This window comes from Camelus dromedarius, chromosome 24 (assembly GCF_036321535.1).
Source record: "Camelus dromedarius isolate mCamDro1 chromosome 24, mCamDro1.pat, whole genome shotgun sequence".
Lineage (NCBI taxonomy): Eukaryota > Metazoa > Chordata > Mammalia > Artiodactyla > Camelidae > Camelus > Camelus dromedarius.
The window spans coordinates 29431928-29447183 of NC_087459.1; the positions used below are offsets into that span (position 1 = coordinate 29431928).

The following is a 15256-nucleotide window of genomic DNA, read 5'->3' on the forward strand; positions in this document are numbered from 1 at the left end:
TTCCAGGTCCGGCCCGGCACCTCCAGAGGGGACCCCAGCCCCCATGGCAACCACAGGTACATCCTGAGGACTTCCTGGAGGCGGCGGCGCGGCGGGAGTCAGAGGCGCCGAGGTTTGGGGAGAAGGGAGCTAGTGTGATGGGAGGGGTGGGTACCGCGAAAAAGCCACGGTGGTCTCGCCACAGAAGGTGTCAGGGCTCGAGAGACGCTCCCTCCTCCGTCGCCCTCCCCATCCCAGTCTTAAGAGGAAATCACAGGGCATTTGCGGAGCGTCTTCCTGAAGAGGCCAGTTTTTGCGTATTGAGTGTGTCAGGTCTTCAGCATTAGGGAAGAACAGAGTCCGACGAATGAATGTCTGGTTAATCCTATTGTTTGCTTTGGTTTTGTTATAGATTAACAAATTAGACCAAAGCTTCTGACTTCTAGGTGCACAATGATCACAGCAGGTAACCTAGTTTAGACAATGAAAGGGTTGAGATCCCTTCTTCAGCCTTGGAGCCGATGATCTGGACCGCCTGGGGAGTGCCTCCTTGCTTTAAGAGGCAGGAGGGCTTAGAAACAGTGTTGGGGGTGGGGGGCTTCCTTAAAGATGCACCTACATAAAGCAGAGTTCACTGACGGCCAGAAAAACACAAGAAAAAAATGAAACCCCCCTGTATCCCATCATTTGTGCACTCCCTGAGAGTAACAACACTGAATTTAGGTTAAAGAAGAACCAAAATGGAGTCCGCAGTTTGGGTATGCCCCGAGGCCAACCGCCCAAAGCTGGGGAACCAAAACTTAAACTGTCCTAATTTCCCTCAAATGCTGACTCTGTCCTTAAAGGAAACATGCTTTATTCATGTCAGGGTGGCCTTGCAGCTTCCCAGCCAGTCAGCTACAAACAAGTAAACCTGTACAGTGCTGCTATTCTAGAAGGAATGGAAGTTTCTAGTAGCCAGTACCAATAGAAAATAGTGTACTTCCTCACGCGTGTGCGTGGGAGGAAAGTAATTTTCTCTCTATCCTTCTGAATTCTTAGCTGAGACCCCTGTGATAAAAAGTTGAAACAAATTTCTTAACGTGTATACCCCATGTATATATGGGAGGTACCGGAGGGAAAATGATTAACTCCTGAGGTGTCTTCTAATTCAGGCCCACATACCATCTTCACAGGGAAAGCAGAGGCCGGAACTGCAGTTAGGTGAGGTATTTCAGTCTTGGTTTGCTGACATCGGGCTTAGCATGCGTGAGCCCCTTTTGGGCCTGGTGTCTCTTTTTAACAGCTGTTTTTTGAGTGCGTGCAGCCCAAAATAATCAGTATTCCACAGTGGCATATTGTGGGGTGGCTTCTTCTATTGCCACCCTTTCACATGCTTTATAAACTAAGCGGTAACGGTTGAGAGCCCAGCTTCTGCACACTTTCAGTTTTGAAGCCTCGTTCACGGTTTGGTTTTCGCTCAATAAAATGTTGCTATCAAGTGAAGTCCTCTGAATTTTCTCTTGACCATTACCTCTTTGTATATAATATGTAGCCTGAAACCTCTGACAGCTGCCTGAAAATCATTCTCACACCCTTTGAGCTGATTCTGTGTAGTGCAGAAATAAATGAAGACTCCCCCCTCCAAATGAGAACAGGTAAAGGTTCTTCATTCAGAGCTGGCTGTACCAAGGGACTCAGCCACTATCACTTGTGTTTGGCAGAGACTCGAAGGAAGCAGGGGAAGCTTTATAGTGGAAAAAAGGGAAAATTCAAATATGCCGTGTTTGGAGGTTATTGGCTTGGAAAAACTGGAAGCAGATTAAATAAATAGAAGCGGTACCTCCTGTGTGATTGGGAGGGGAGCATATTTGACTTTTCTGTCGGTTCTAGATGGAGGAGGGGTAGACGTATCAGGGATAAGCTGACATTGGTTGACCAGGTCCTGACTTGGGACCTGTTGCTGCATTGCTTGTGGTTTGGGTTCCAGGCTGGTTGCTGGGGGTTTCAGGTCAGAGTTCTGTTTTCTCCCATGGTCTGGTCCCTTGGTGTACTTGGTCTCTTGGCGAGTGCTGCAGAATATGTTCTAGGGAGGAGCAGGGGCAGAACCACAGGATTCCTTGGATAAATGTTGGAAATTGACCTAGCTTTAGAATCTCCTAAAATGACTATTCTAGTGGTTGCTTTCATTTATCACAAACACAGTGACTGTGCATTACTTGAGATTTGTTACCTCATTAGAATTTCCTGTCCCAGGGCTGCCTGGTGAGAGAGCTTCAAATTGGGGCTGGCCTTACTGGTTCTCTTTTTCTTTCCTTCAGCCTAGCCTGATGGCCGGGATCCTGCCCCGTCTCAGTGACCAGGCCATGGACGCTGTGTTCCTGACAGCCTGGTGGAAGGTGAGCTGGTTTCCTCCTCCACTTCCTTGGGTGAGTCCCTGCAGCTGGGTGATGGCCTTCATGTGGCTTTGACTCCTTCGTTCAGGGTGAGCCACTTTCATCAGTTAGGGGACTTTTCCTCCTTGGAAGCTGTGATGTAAAGAGCTTGAACTCCGGGGTCAGAAGATTCAGATCCAGGCTCTGTTCAGGATGTGTTACCTTCACAAGTTACATAATCTCTGTGGGCCACAGCTTCCTTATCTGTAAAATGGGATAATGACAGTATCACAGAATTGTGAGGATGAGATGGAATGAGGCTGGAGTACTTTGCAGAGTACCTGTGACATTTTGAGCACTCTGTTTTAACTGTTGTTACCGCTCCTTGTGTCAGTGAGCATTCTTGTGCACCTGCTGTATACCAGATAGTACCGTCCTTTGTGCTGGGAGATAAACTCTTACCTAAGGAGCTTACGAGCCGTTTGCAGAGGGAGATATATAAACCGACTCTTGCAATACAGGACAAATTCTGACTTCTTGGTATTAAAGGGTACAATGGAAGCTTAGTTATTGAATTTGTAACATTACAGAGGGGGATCATGAGAAGGTGAGTTGAAAAGTCAGGAGATACGTTAGGAAGCCACTGGGACAATTTGGAAGGAAGAGTCTGGGACGGGAGGGAGGGGGTTGGAGGGGCAGCAGTCCCTAGCGAGGCCCCAGCGTGTCCGAATTTGCTGAGCAATCGCAGAGCCCCGCCTGCCTCTCCCGTGGCATCTCCAGCTCCTCTGATGGCCCAGAATCTTCAGGCAGGGATGTGTTCGCTCCTCTTGTCCCCCATCCTGGTTGTATCCTGTTCTCTCCATCCACAGGCAAACTCACCTCTTCCTGTTTTAAGACTCAGTTTAGAAATCAGCATCTCTCTGACCTCCACTGTATACTACATTCTTCCTCCATGTGTTCCCAAGTGGGAGGGCAGGGCTGGGGCTTAGAACAGTCTCAGAGGAGCTCTGAAGGCAGAAGCCAGGGGGGAGGCTTGTGGAGGGACTGGAGGTGAGTGTGTAGAGTGTCCTTTACAGAAGCTGGTCCAGGAGGGGAGGAGAGAGAGGGGCAACCAGAGGAAGGAAGGCACAGGAAGCATCTTTTTAAGGACAGGAGAGGGTTCAGCCTCCTTGCTGGCTGAGAGGAGGAATGAGGGGTAGGGAGTGCTGGGTGAGCACTGCTGTCTTTCTCTACTTTCCCACCATGCTCACTTCTGACGTCAGACATGGGGGGGTCCCCCACACCAAGCACGTCTGTGACACCAGCAGGGCGCCCTGCAGTATAACTCAGTTCTGTCACTCTCCACCTGGCATTAGCAGTGGACCCACTGGTTAAGGGCTCAGTCCAACCAAGACCATCCAACAACCCCCCATCCCCATCCCCACCCCCGGCATCAGACACCAGTCACCAATTTGGGTTGTCATCTGTGCTTCTGACTCACTGGCTAGAAGTTGGGATTTCCACAACCCACTCCCTGGGTTCCATCGATTTGCCAGAGTGGCTCACAGGACTCAGAAAACAGTTTACTTACTCGATTGCTGGTTTGTTGTAAAAGGATGTAACTGGAGAACAGCCGCTGGGAAGGGATGCACAGGGCGGGAGGCGGGGCGGGGGGAGCAGAGCCTCGTGCCCCTCCCGGCTCCACACCTCCCAGCACCCTCACGATGCAGCAGCCATTTCTGGGTTCTCATGGGGGCCCTACGTGGGCGGGACGGGTCCAGTCATCAGCCTTTGACATGACTGGTTCGACCCCAGCCCCTCCCCTCCCCTCAGGGGGTGGGGTGAAAGCGCCCCCCTCTCATCACGTGCTCTGTTACCCAGGCCTCCAGCCCAGCCTGGGTGTTTTCCACGGTTGCCACGTTAGCATAAACTCAGGTGTCGTTGAAGGGACCTGTCAGGAGTAACAAGACATTCCTCTGACCTGTGCTGCTCGGGAGCTATTTCAGAAACCAAGGACAAAGCCTAGATATTAAAAGACACTCCTTTGCTGTTACAGGAAATTTCAAGGGTTTTAGGAACTCTGTGCCAGAAACAGGCAGGAGGATCAAATATCTGTTTCTTATATAAATTCCAGTGTCACAAGGGGAGGAGGGTGGAGAGAGAAAAGGGAGCATCATGGTCACTGGATCAAGGCCCTGGAGGAGACAAGAGAGGATGAGAGGATGGAGCCTTGACTCTGCTTATAACTTACGAGCTTCACCCACTGCCTCTTCAGCCCTCACCTGTAGAGCAGTAACCGCTCAGGAAGTTGGGTAAGAACCACGGATATAATTAGCACTGTGTTTTCAGGAGTCGCTGTCCTTTGAGGATGTGGCTCTGTACTTCACCAGAGAGGAGTGGAGCAGACTTGACTGGGCTCAGAAGGATCTCTACAGAGACGTCATGCTGGAGAATTACAGAAACATGATCGTCCTGGGTAATGGTTTGGCTTGAAGATTTCACTTTGAGTGCTTTGAATGTTGACACAAGTCTTCAGTCCCTTATCTGCAATCCCAAAAGCAGAAAAAGCTCTGAAAAGCAGTTTTTTCACAGCTTGTGTGGCTGTAAGGCCCAACCTGCAGTCCTCAGGTGGTAAAACCTGATTTCATCCTATAGGAAGCTGTTCATCACCTGCCATTTATCACCCTTTTTCTCATCTGTTCTTTGTATCTATACATACAGCCTCAGACGTATCAGTGTGCTTAATTAAGGTTTCAGGTCCAAACCCTGTTGGGGGTGGTCATCGTAGAAAACACACACCAAGTCACCTTTAAGAAATCTGGAAAGATTCCGAGTCCTGAACCACATCTGGCCTCAAGGTTTCCAAATAAGGGGTAGTGGGCGGTGAACAGTTTCCTTTTGCTTTAGGGCTCAGGGACATGAGTCCATTCCCCACCCCAACTCCGGCCCTCCGCATCTCTAAGTCCCCTAGGGGTTGAAAAGATTGTGGCCGATTTGGATTCCGATGTCTAGCATCTTACTCTCTTGCGAAGTCTTTTTCTCTCATCTCTCTGACAGTGGTTTCCTCTCTTGTTTACAGCATCACTGGGTGCCCAGGAAATGATTCTTCATCTCTGAACCTTCACAGCCTCCATCTTCCCAGGGACCCACCTCTGTCTTATTCCCACGCAGAGTCCCGTACTCTGGGAAGTTCCTGCATGAACTTTTCTGTCTGGGGCACATTTGACCCCACACTGACATTCTTGGCACCGAGTCTTAACCCCCTCTTGTGGGACTGTCCACCCATAACTGGATGTTTTAATGTTTATTTTTGTTTTAAAAGCATTACAAGAGCATACTTGAATACATGAAGGCATAGGAAAGCATGAAGGGAAGGGAAGGGAAAACATTCAGGGGTAACACTGTTAGTATTCTGGAATACTTTCTTCCTGTGTTTTCCCTATGCTTTAAAAATTTAAAAACAAAAAAGCTAAGCTGAGCATATTCTGTGTATAATTCTGTAACCCCTTTAAAATTTATTATAGTAGCATTTTCCCTGTGTCATTTTAAAAAACCCATAGAGCAGAAAATTAAAACCATCTGCATGTCCACTGCCCAGCACGAACCCAGTTAACATTTTGGTTTACTTTTTCCTACTCTTTTCATATATATATGAAGGGCCACATATACATATGGTACAATTTCTGATAGTTCAACTTAAGATTTTCGACTTTATGATGGTGGGAAAGCAACACATGTTCAGTGGAAAGTGTACTTGCATTTTGATCCTTTCCCGGGGTAGTGATACACAGTACCACACTCTCCGGTGATGCTGGGCTCAGAGCCATGACAGCCATGTGATCACATGATCACGAGGGTAAACAACTCTTACAGCCATTCTGGACCCAGACAGACATTCTGTTTTTCACTTTCAGTACAGTATTCAGTAAGTTACATGAGATACTCATCACATTATTAGAAAAAGCGCTTTGTGTTAGATGGTTTTGCCCAATTGTGGGCTAATGTAAGTGTTCCTAGCATGTTTCAGGTCGGCTAGGCTAAGCCATGATGTTTGGCAGGTGAGCTATTTTTAAATGCATTTCTGACTTAGGAAATGTTCAACTTAGGATGGCTTACCGGGATGTTACCCTGTCATAAGTAGAGGAAGATCACACACACATGTAGTTTTTAAAAACAAAATCTGGATCATAATTTGCTTGAGTTTTGAATCATGCTACCCATGACTCTTGTACTCTGCTTTAAAAGATCTAGGGAGCATTTTCCTATTTTAAGAAATGTCCTTTGAACACGTGCATTTTCAGTTTTTGCCTAAAACTTCTGCGTCCATTGTGTTCACGTGCTACACTTTAATCATTCCCCAACTGACATTCAGTTTATTTCCAGTTTTGCACTGTTAGAACTCTGCAGACGCCTCTGGTACCTTAATCTTTGTCCCAGTTTTTCCCTAGCCTACATTTCTAAGAGTGAAACTATCACAACCCAGAGTGTGGATATTGTTCAGGCTTTCAGTAAAGATTGCCAAATTTTCGCAGATTTGTGCCAATTTCTCACCTCACCAGCCCTCTTGATTATTGTCTTACCTCTGCTTGTCACTGTAGACCCACCACTTAGACCCCAAGGGGTAAATTGAGCTCTAGGACATCTGCAACTCACTAACCACCACGTCCCATTTACTTCCCCACGAGTAGGATTTCAGTTTCCCAAACCTGAGGTCATCTGTCAGCTGGAGCAGTGGGAAGAGCCATGGATCCTGGATCTACCAAGAGCTGGGACTAGGAAGGCTTCCGGTAGTGCCTGCCCAGGTGGGTGAGGAAAGGCCCCGCCCCGTGGGACTCAGGCAGAGGAAGGGAAGCCCCACTAACGAGCCCCTCCTGTGCCCCAGACACCAGGCTGGTGTTTGGCACGTGTTCTGCTGGTTCATCCCTGTTGCCCTCCGAAGGTGGTAGGTGTGATCGTCATCCCCTTTTCCAGGTGGAGAAAGTAAGGGGACACGGTAACTGTGACACCACTAGTAGGCTGTGGTTGGGATTTGACTTCAGTTCTGCAAAGCTCATCCTCTTTCTACTGCAGTTGAAGTGCCTGTGTGAAGCAGCCGGTCTGGTGTCTTCTGACAGCTCTTCTGCCATCCTAGGGGCTCCTTTGTCCTGACCTCGTCACTCACCCTTTCTCTCCACTTTCTCTTGTCCCCTTGCTTCCATTTTGTTTTCATATCCCCTCGGTGTTTCTTGATGTACCTACTTTTTCCTACTTACTATGTCCTGATCGCAGCTTGTGCCCTTGCGCACATCCCTCTCCTCCGTGCTTCCTCGGCCTCTGCACTGGAGGTTTGGCGCCGGGTGTCCTTTGTTGTGGGCTGTCCTGTGCATTGTAGGGTGGTTAGCAGCCTCCCTGGTTGAAAATCACTGCTCCGTTCCATTGGCTTTTGTATCTATTTCTCTCTGGTTCCTTTTCTCTCCTATCTTACATACTGAATCCATTTTTAAGAAGGTGTTTCTCCCAGAATTATTAAAAACATGCTCATCTAGGAAGTGTGAGATGCCATCTCCCCTACAGTTCTGTGACGCTGCCGAGGACCTAGAGTAGGTTGTTTTCCCCTCAGTGGTGATGGGTGGATTCAGGCCCACATTCTCTGACACACACTATCATGCATATTTTAGTTGGTCAGTTGATGTCAAGAGCTCTTTCTGATATGAAAGCTGAGAGTCCTGTGAGATTCCAGATACCGGTCTCTGCAGACAATGATGTCATTAGGCGAGCAGTGCTTGGCCTCGTCTGAGAGTCTTCTATCACAAACAGCTGGCTTCTTTCCTTCTCTTCCTTCTGTGGCGGTCAGGTCACTTATGTACTTCCTTCTTATTTGGCTAGGTTCCGAAACCAGATTCAAGACGAGAGAGCTAACTCCAAAGCAGAACATTTCTGAAGACTTAGAGTCACATAAGATATCAGTGGTAAAGCAGAAAAAGGCCAAGAAGCCTTCAGAAGAGTTGCGTGAATGTAACACATTTGTGGACATTTGTGGACTTTCGCTCTCTCCTCTTGGTGACGAATGCTATAAAAACTACTTCCAGAACTTTCACCTTATTCAAGATCAGAAAGCTCAGACAAGGACGAAGCAGGGCAAATACGAGGGGTATGAAAAACTTCTCAGCCAGAGACCACTGCTTTTGAGGCATAAGCGAATTCTTACAAATGCAAAATCCTATGAATGCAGCGAATGTGGAAAGATCTTCCGGCGTCAGGCAAATTTCCTTCGACATCAGAGAATTCACAGTTCTGAGGCTCCCTTTGAGTGCGACATATGTGGGCAGGCCTTCAGACAGAAGTCCGCCCTGATGGCCCACAAACAGTGTCACTCACAGAAAAAGCCATATAAATGTCACGACTGTGGGAAATGTTTCCGTCAGATGGCGTATCTTGTCGAGCATAAGAGGATCCACACCAAAGAAAAACCCTATAAATGCAGCGACTGTGAAAGAACGTTCAGTCAGAATTCCACCCTTATTCGACATCAGTTAATTCACAGTGGAGAGAAACCCCATAAATGCCATGAATGTGGAAAAGCCTTTGGCCGGCATTCAACCCTTCTGAGCCATCAGCAAATTCACGCCAAACAGCACACCCATAAATGCAGTGAATGCGGACAGTCCTTTGGTCGGGCTGTAGATCTCATTCAGCATCAAAGAATCCACACCAAGGAGGAGTTCTTTGAATGCAGAGAATGTGGGAAAACTTTCAGTTTTAAGGCAAATCTTCATCGCCACGAGGTCATTCACACTGGAGAGAGACCCTACAGATGTGACAGATGTGGGAAAGCTTTCAGCTGGCGCACAAGCTTCATTAAGCATCAGGGTACTCACCGAGAGCAGCCGTCTACGTGATGCTATGGGAAAGGCGACCATTTAAAGACCAGAACTTAACTCCTATTGCGAGTATGTATAACTCAATTGTTTTATGAAAATTAATAAACAGGAACTGAAATGGTTTCTCTGTGGGGACCCTCTTTTTGTAGCTAACCTTGCCGTCGTTAAGCATTACCTAACAGAAAAGTCACAGGCTCCCGAGTCCAGCCTCCCTGAGCTCCCTGTACCTGCATTTCCCCAAGTCAAGTTAAGGCAGGTGGGAGGCATGGAAGCTTTGCTCTGTGGTCCCCCAGGCTGGAGACCATTTCCTGGACCGTGAAAGATTTGAGGATGCCTTTCTTGGTTTCACATAGAAACATTATTTGAGGTTGCATCAATTTTGTTAAAATAAAGGGCTACTCACTAGTACTATTGAGGCAGTAAGAATTACTAAAATGTATCCAGCAAACTAAACTGAGCGCGCTACCAGATTCTACTGAGGGTCCCTGGTCAGCGTTCACAGCAGACGCTGCTGGTGCCCAGCCCCTGCGCCCCTGGCCTCACCCCTCTGTGTGCTTTATCTGCCTTGCACTCTCTCTGTCTCGGCCTGCAGGCTTTTTCTAAAACCATGAAAGTCCACTGATGGCGTCCGATGAACACCAGCTCTCCCTACCCCTAGAGTGGGCTATCTCTGAAGCACATGTTCACGCCGTCTTCCAAGGTTTCTCATGCTCCGTGGCAGCTCCCTTCTTGGCGCTCTCCCCTCCTCTGTGTCCCCTCACTCCCCTACCACTGTGTCGGCACCTCGCCTCCCCACAAGGACCTTGCTGCCATTTAGACCCTCTCATGTTAACCAAGAGTTTCCTCTTGATTGTATTATTTTCTTTCCTACCAGGACCATGATTTCTTCTATAAAAGAAATATAACTACAAAAACATATAAAAACAACAAAGTTCCACCGGGAATGAGAAAAAAGCAAGTGGCATCCCATGAAACAAGGGAACCTTGAGCCTTGCAGGAGGAAGACAGTAGGTGCTGGATTATACACGGGGCTCAATATGCCAGCACTTCTGTACTGGTCAGCAGGGCCCGGCTGGAAGGAGGGGCTGCCAAATTGTAGTTCCCTCAGCAAAATTAACAAGTGGAGACCTCTGACTAAGGAGGAAATAGTAAGCCAGTGAGAGAGAATTCTTGCTTACAGCAAACTTGGGAGCTGGGGACCCCTGAAAAGCAGATCTGGGCGTGAGTACCCAGAAGTCTGGCTCAGGCTTTTAAATCTACTCTGTGTAGAAAACGTACCTGTTTCCAGCTTTCCAGAGAGAGAGAGGGTCCAACCAAGGATAACGTGAGGTAACGTGAAAATGCCTACCACCAGCCACATCTGTCCCAAGGAGGAAAAGAGAGTTGCATTATTCAGTGTGGTGGCCACTCGCCGTATGAGCCTATTTAAGTTAAAATTTTTAAAAATTAAAAAACTAAGTGCCTCAATCAAAAGCCACATTTCAAGACCGGCACAGGTACAGGATGTTGCCATCCCCTCGGGCTGACTGGACAGCACTGTAGAGAGACCCCAAGGACTCCTGGTGGAGGAACCAGGGAACTGGTATTTGGTGCCACTTACTTCTCTACAACTGAATTAAATGGACTTCCTTCTCTATAAGTGGCCCCAAATGTTTGATTTGCTGAAAATATTTTTTTCAGTAGAATTCCTGGGACACAAAGGAGAGGGGTGGGGCTGGTCTGGAAGCCTTGCTGAACTAACTTGCTTTGGGAGGAAGGATTCCCCGGCTCAAGAGTGCCCAGAGTGCAAGCGAGACTTCCTGCCTTCCCCAGAGTGCGGACAGTCACCAGGCCAAGAGCACAGATTAGTGATGTCAACATCAGTGTATGGTCTCATCTGCCAACATTTAGCCAGAGGGCAAGAGCTCCAAACCAGGATGGTGATGGAGAAGAAATGCTCAAGTTTTGGCTTTCCTGTTTGGCTAATGGGCTGGACCCATTGACCCTCACGCCTGGCTGGACTGAGCAACCATCAGCTCAAACCATCAGCGCAAAGGTCACAAGAGTCTGGCACCAAGAGTCTAGAATACTCCACTGGACTAGAAAAGGTGCACTTTTTTTTTTTTTTTGACAAGACCAGTGAAGCTTTTTTCACCATATTTAAATCAAAGTGAAAATTTAATAGTACAAAAGCTGTTTCTTTAGCTAATAGTGCTAAACTATAAATTAAAAAGCAGGCTGTGTTAAAATTCGAATGACTGAAAAAAAAAAAGATTAAAAAATCACTGAATGCTTTCATTTTCTCCTATTTTCACACCCTGGGAATACAGTTCACTAAGATGTCACGTGGTCATATGCCTGGTGGGCAGCTTACACCTTTGACGACACCTGTGAGTCTAGATCTTGTTCAAGTTCATTCTCGACTACAGCTCTCATCAAGGTGGCTTCTTTGTCAGTATCTCTTAGCTGGTGGAAGTGTGGAGGGGAAGCATAAAGCACAAATACTACATGAAATTCTAAGTTGTAAAATAAGTTAGAAATGGATGACTTTCTGGCAAAATGTAAATTTTCAGGTAAGCTCTTCGATTTTTTCCAAATAAATTTATGGCCAGTTATTGTGTCATTATCATAAAGCGGTATTTTCCCCACTTCCATTTCCAAGTGTGTATTGCTAATATAAATGACTCAGTAGTGATGTTGTTGTTCTGAAATAATTTCCAAATTACAAAAATAATATAGAGAATCCTTTACACCATCTACCCAGATTTACCAAGTTTAAATTTTTTCCAGCTCTCTCTGGGACTAATTTATAGCAGTTTGAATCAACTGGGTCTATATGCATAAGCATAAATCAATCTTAAAATGGCAAAACTGGTTCCAACGTGACATTAGGAGTACAGTTATGTTCTGCATAACATTTTAAATCCTGTAATACTACATATATTGCTTATGGATACAAGATCTTGTAATTTATGTCTGGACAATATATTACCTGGTTCTGTTTTTTCTGGAACTCACATATGTGGAATCATACTCCTGTTCCCTCACTGCACGTATGTTTTGAGAATCATGCATATTTCTGAGTAGCTGTGGTTCAGTCACATTCACTGACTCTGAGTATCCCATTGCAGAAATACAGCACAATTTACGGATCTTTGGTTGATGGGTTTTCTGGATGTGTCCAGTTTGGAGATTTTACAAAATAGCATGTCACGCACAACGTGCCTCTTGGTTCCCTATGAAAAGAACTAGAAATAAGATATATACATGTTCAACTTTAAGAAGTACTGCCAAACTGTTTTCCCTAATAAATGTAACAGTTTACACACCCGACAGCAGCGGGTGGGAGTTCCCATCTCTCTACATCTTTGTCAGTACTTGGTACTAACAGATTTTGAAAGATCTGATAATCTATGAGGTGTGAAATTTTGTCTAATTGTGGTTTGATCTGTATTTCTCTTCATTACTAATGTCACTGAGCACCTCCATCTTCCTGAGCTGTGCTTCCTGTTTGTTTACTATAACACAGTTGAACTTCTCAACCTAATATAGTCAGTGCTTTTTGAATCTTGGTGCAAATTGCTACTAGTTTATCAAAAATTTGTTTTTCTCCTTCTGGACACACAGCCAGAGTACATTTCAGAGCTTGTATTGTTGTTAAATGTGGCTAGGCAGCTGAGTTCTAGCCAGTGGAACGTGAGTAGAGATGACGTGTGCCACTTTTTGGCTTGGCCCTTAAAGCCCTCTCACACCTCCGGGCCTTGTCTGCCAGTTGACTAGGTTAGAAAACCCCCAAGGAGGTCTTGGAAGCCATGTGTGAAGATGGCAGGGCTGCCATCAGATTGACTGCTTGGAGGAGAGCCTCCCTGCCAGTCATGTGCGTCTGCCTGAGGCGGTTACAGGTCTGAAAAACAAACTTCTATTGTGTTTGAGCAACTAGACCTTTGTAGGTCTATTTGTTAGAGCTGTTATCACTAAACTGACTTAATATACATTTAAGATATTCTTCACTAATCCGAGATCAGTACTTCCTGCATTTTTTCCCAAAAGTCTAGAAGAATCTCAATCAAGAACTGGATGAATTATTGTACAAATAACTAAACCTGGTCTTTTGGCAACTGCCATACATGTTGGGCTGAGTTGTGTCCCCATCTCCCAAAATTCATATGTTGAAATTCTAACCCCTAGTACCTCAGAATGTGACTGTATTTGGAGGCAGGACCTTTAAAGAGGTGATTAAGCTAAAATGAGGTCATTAGAGTGGGCGCCAATCCAAGCTGACTGATTTCCTTATAAAATGAGGAAACTTGGATACAGATCTACACAGAAGACCATGTGAAAACATAGGAAGAAGACAGGCATAAGCCAAGGAGGCTTCAGAAGGAACAACCCTGCCTAGACACCTTGATTTTGGACTCGTAGCCTCCAGAACTGTGACAAAATAAACTGTATGGCTGATTTCATTTCTGATGAGGTCTCTACCTGGCTACAGCCAGCTGGCCTTTCCTCAGTCAATGTGTGGGGAGGAAGAAAGCTCTCTGATGTGTCTTCTTATAAGGACACTAATCCTGTTGGATAAGGCCCCACCCTTATGTCCTCATTTAACTTGATTTCTTTAGAAGCCCCCGTCTCCAAATACAGCCACACAGAGGGCTTCAATACATGAATTTCAGGGGATGCAAACCTTTAGTCCGTAACAAATGTCTATGACTACATGCAACAATATGGATTAATTTCAAAGATGTAAGTAAAGCAAACCAAACAGAATACACACTGGGTGATTCCATTTATATAAAGCACAGAAGCAGGTGAAACTAATCTGTTGCTTGAAGACAGGCTAATGCTTCGGGCTGGGAGAGAATGACTGCTGTGGAGCCCAAGGTGGAGGGGCTTCTGGGGGCTGGTAGTGTTTGGTTTACTGATCTGGAAGCTGCTTACATGGGTATGTTTAGTTTGTCAAAAGTTGATTTAATTTGCTTATATTGTAAATTGTACTTCACTAAAAACTTTTTTTAAACCTGAGGGGTCCAGTGAGACAATGAATGAGGCACTTCCAAATATCAAGAACTTAAAATGCCCATATGCTTTAACTTCAGTACTTTACAAAAATTATAATTATTTGCTATTTCTTCAGGAGTTGCTGTCCTTTGAGGAAGTGGCTGTGTATTTCACCAGAGGGAAGTAGAAAGACTGGAACTTGATTCAGAAGAATATCTACAAAGATGTGATGCTGGGAAACTAGGGAAACAGAACTTGCTGGGTAAGGGCCCTCTGTCCGTACAATTCGGCCTTGTTTGTGTGTGTCTGGATACCTATTTAAATTTTTATTTAGATAGGTAGCTACATGTACATTTATACTTCTAAATATACATATGTAAATTTTCAAGGCCTTTGTATATGAATGTCCACAATCCCTTTTTTTCAATTTCATATTTTAAAAAAGCTCTTTCATCTCCTTAGGTAGGTTTATTCCTCGGTATTTTATTCTTTTTGATGTGATGGTAAATGGGATTGTTTCCATAATTTCTCTTTCTGATACTTCACTATTAGTGTATAGAAATGCAGATTTCTGTATACTAATTTTGTGTCCTGCAACTTTACCAAATTCATTGATGAGCTCTAGTAGTTTTCTGGTGGCACCTTTAGGATTTTCTATGTATGGTGTCATGTCATCTGCAAACAGTGACAGTCTTCCTTCTTCCTTTCCAATTTAGATTCCTTTTCTTTCTTTTTCTTCTCTGATTGCTCTGGGTAGGACTTCCAGAACTATGTTGAATAAAGTGGCGAGAGTGGGCATCCTTGTCTCATTCCTGATCTTGGAGGAAGCGCTTCAGCTTCTCTCCATCGAGTGCGATGTTAGCTGTGGGTTTGTCATATGTGTTCTTTATTATGTTGAGGTATGTTCCCTCTCTGCCTGCTTTCTGGGTGGTTTTTATCAGAAATGGATGTTGAATTTTATTGAAAGCTTTTTCTGAATCTATTGAGATGATCATATGGTTTTTATTCTTCAGTTAATGTGGTGTACCTTCAACTTGTTAACGTACCTATACTTAGAAAACTGTAAGACACTGATAAAAGAAATTGAAGACAACATAAAAAGATGGA

At 45.4% G+C, this 15256-nt stretch overlaps 1 protein-coding gene and 1 long non-coding RNA gene across 10 annotated transcripts in view; one reads left to right on the forward strand and one right to left on the reverse strand.

The window, feature by feature from the left end:
* The window catches only part of ZNF789 (zinc finger protein 789), a 22530-nt gene continuing 7274 nt past the window's right edge, over positions 1-15256 (forward strand). The window contains exons 1-7 of one of the 9 annotated variants that reach the window (XM_064478681.1): positions 1-56; positions 2280-2357; positions 4662-4794; positions 7001-7114; positions 8178-9241; positions 10047-11724; positions 14286-14947. In XM_064478681.1, coding sequence (XP_064334751.1) covers positions 2289-2357; positions 4662-4794; positions 7001-7114; positions 8178-9190 — 1329 coding nt within the window. In that variant the 5' untranslated portion in view covers positions 1-56; positions 2280-2288 and the 3' untranslated portion in view covers positions 9191-9241; positions 10047-11724; positions 14286-14947. Of the gene's footprint in view, positions 57-2279; positions 2388-4661; positions 4795-7000; positions 7115-8177; positions 9296-10046; positions 11725-14285; positions 14948-15256 lie in introns of those variants that run through there. The other 8 variants (XM_010992181.3, XM_064478677.1, XM_064478676.1 and 5 more) reach the window with 8 other exon arrangements.
* LOC116147164 (uncharacterized) overlaps positions 2356-15256 on the reverse strand; it is a 16144-nt gene continuing 3243 nt past the window's right edge. Inside the window, exons 3-4 of the long non-coding RNA XR_004130629.2 lie at positions 10451-10532; positions 2356-2597 (exon numbers count right to left, since the gene is read on the reverse strand). This is a non-coding gene — a long non-coding RNA (uncharacterized LOC116147164). The remainder of the gene's footprint in view (positions 2598-10450; positions 10533-15256) is intronic.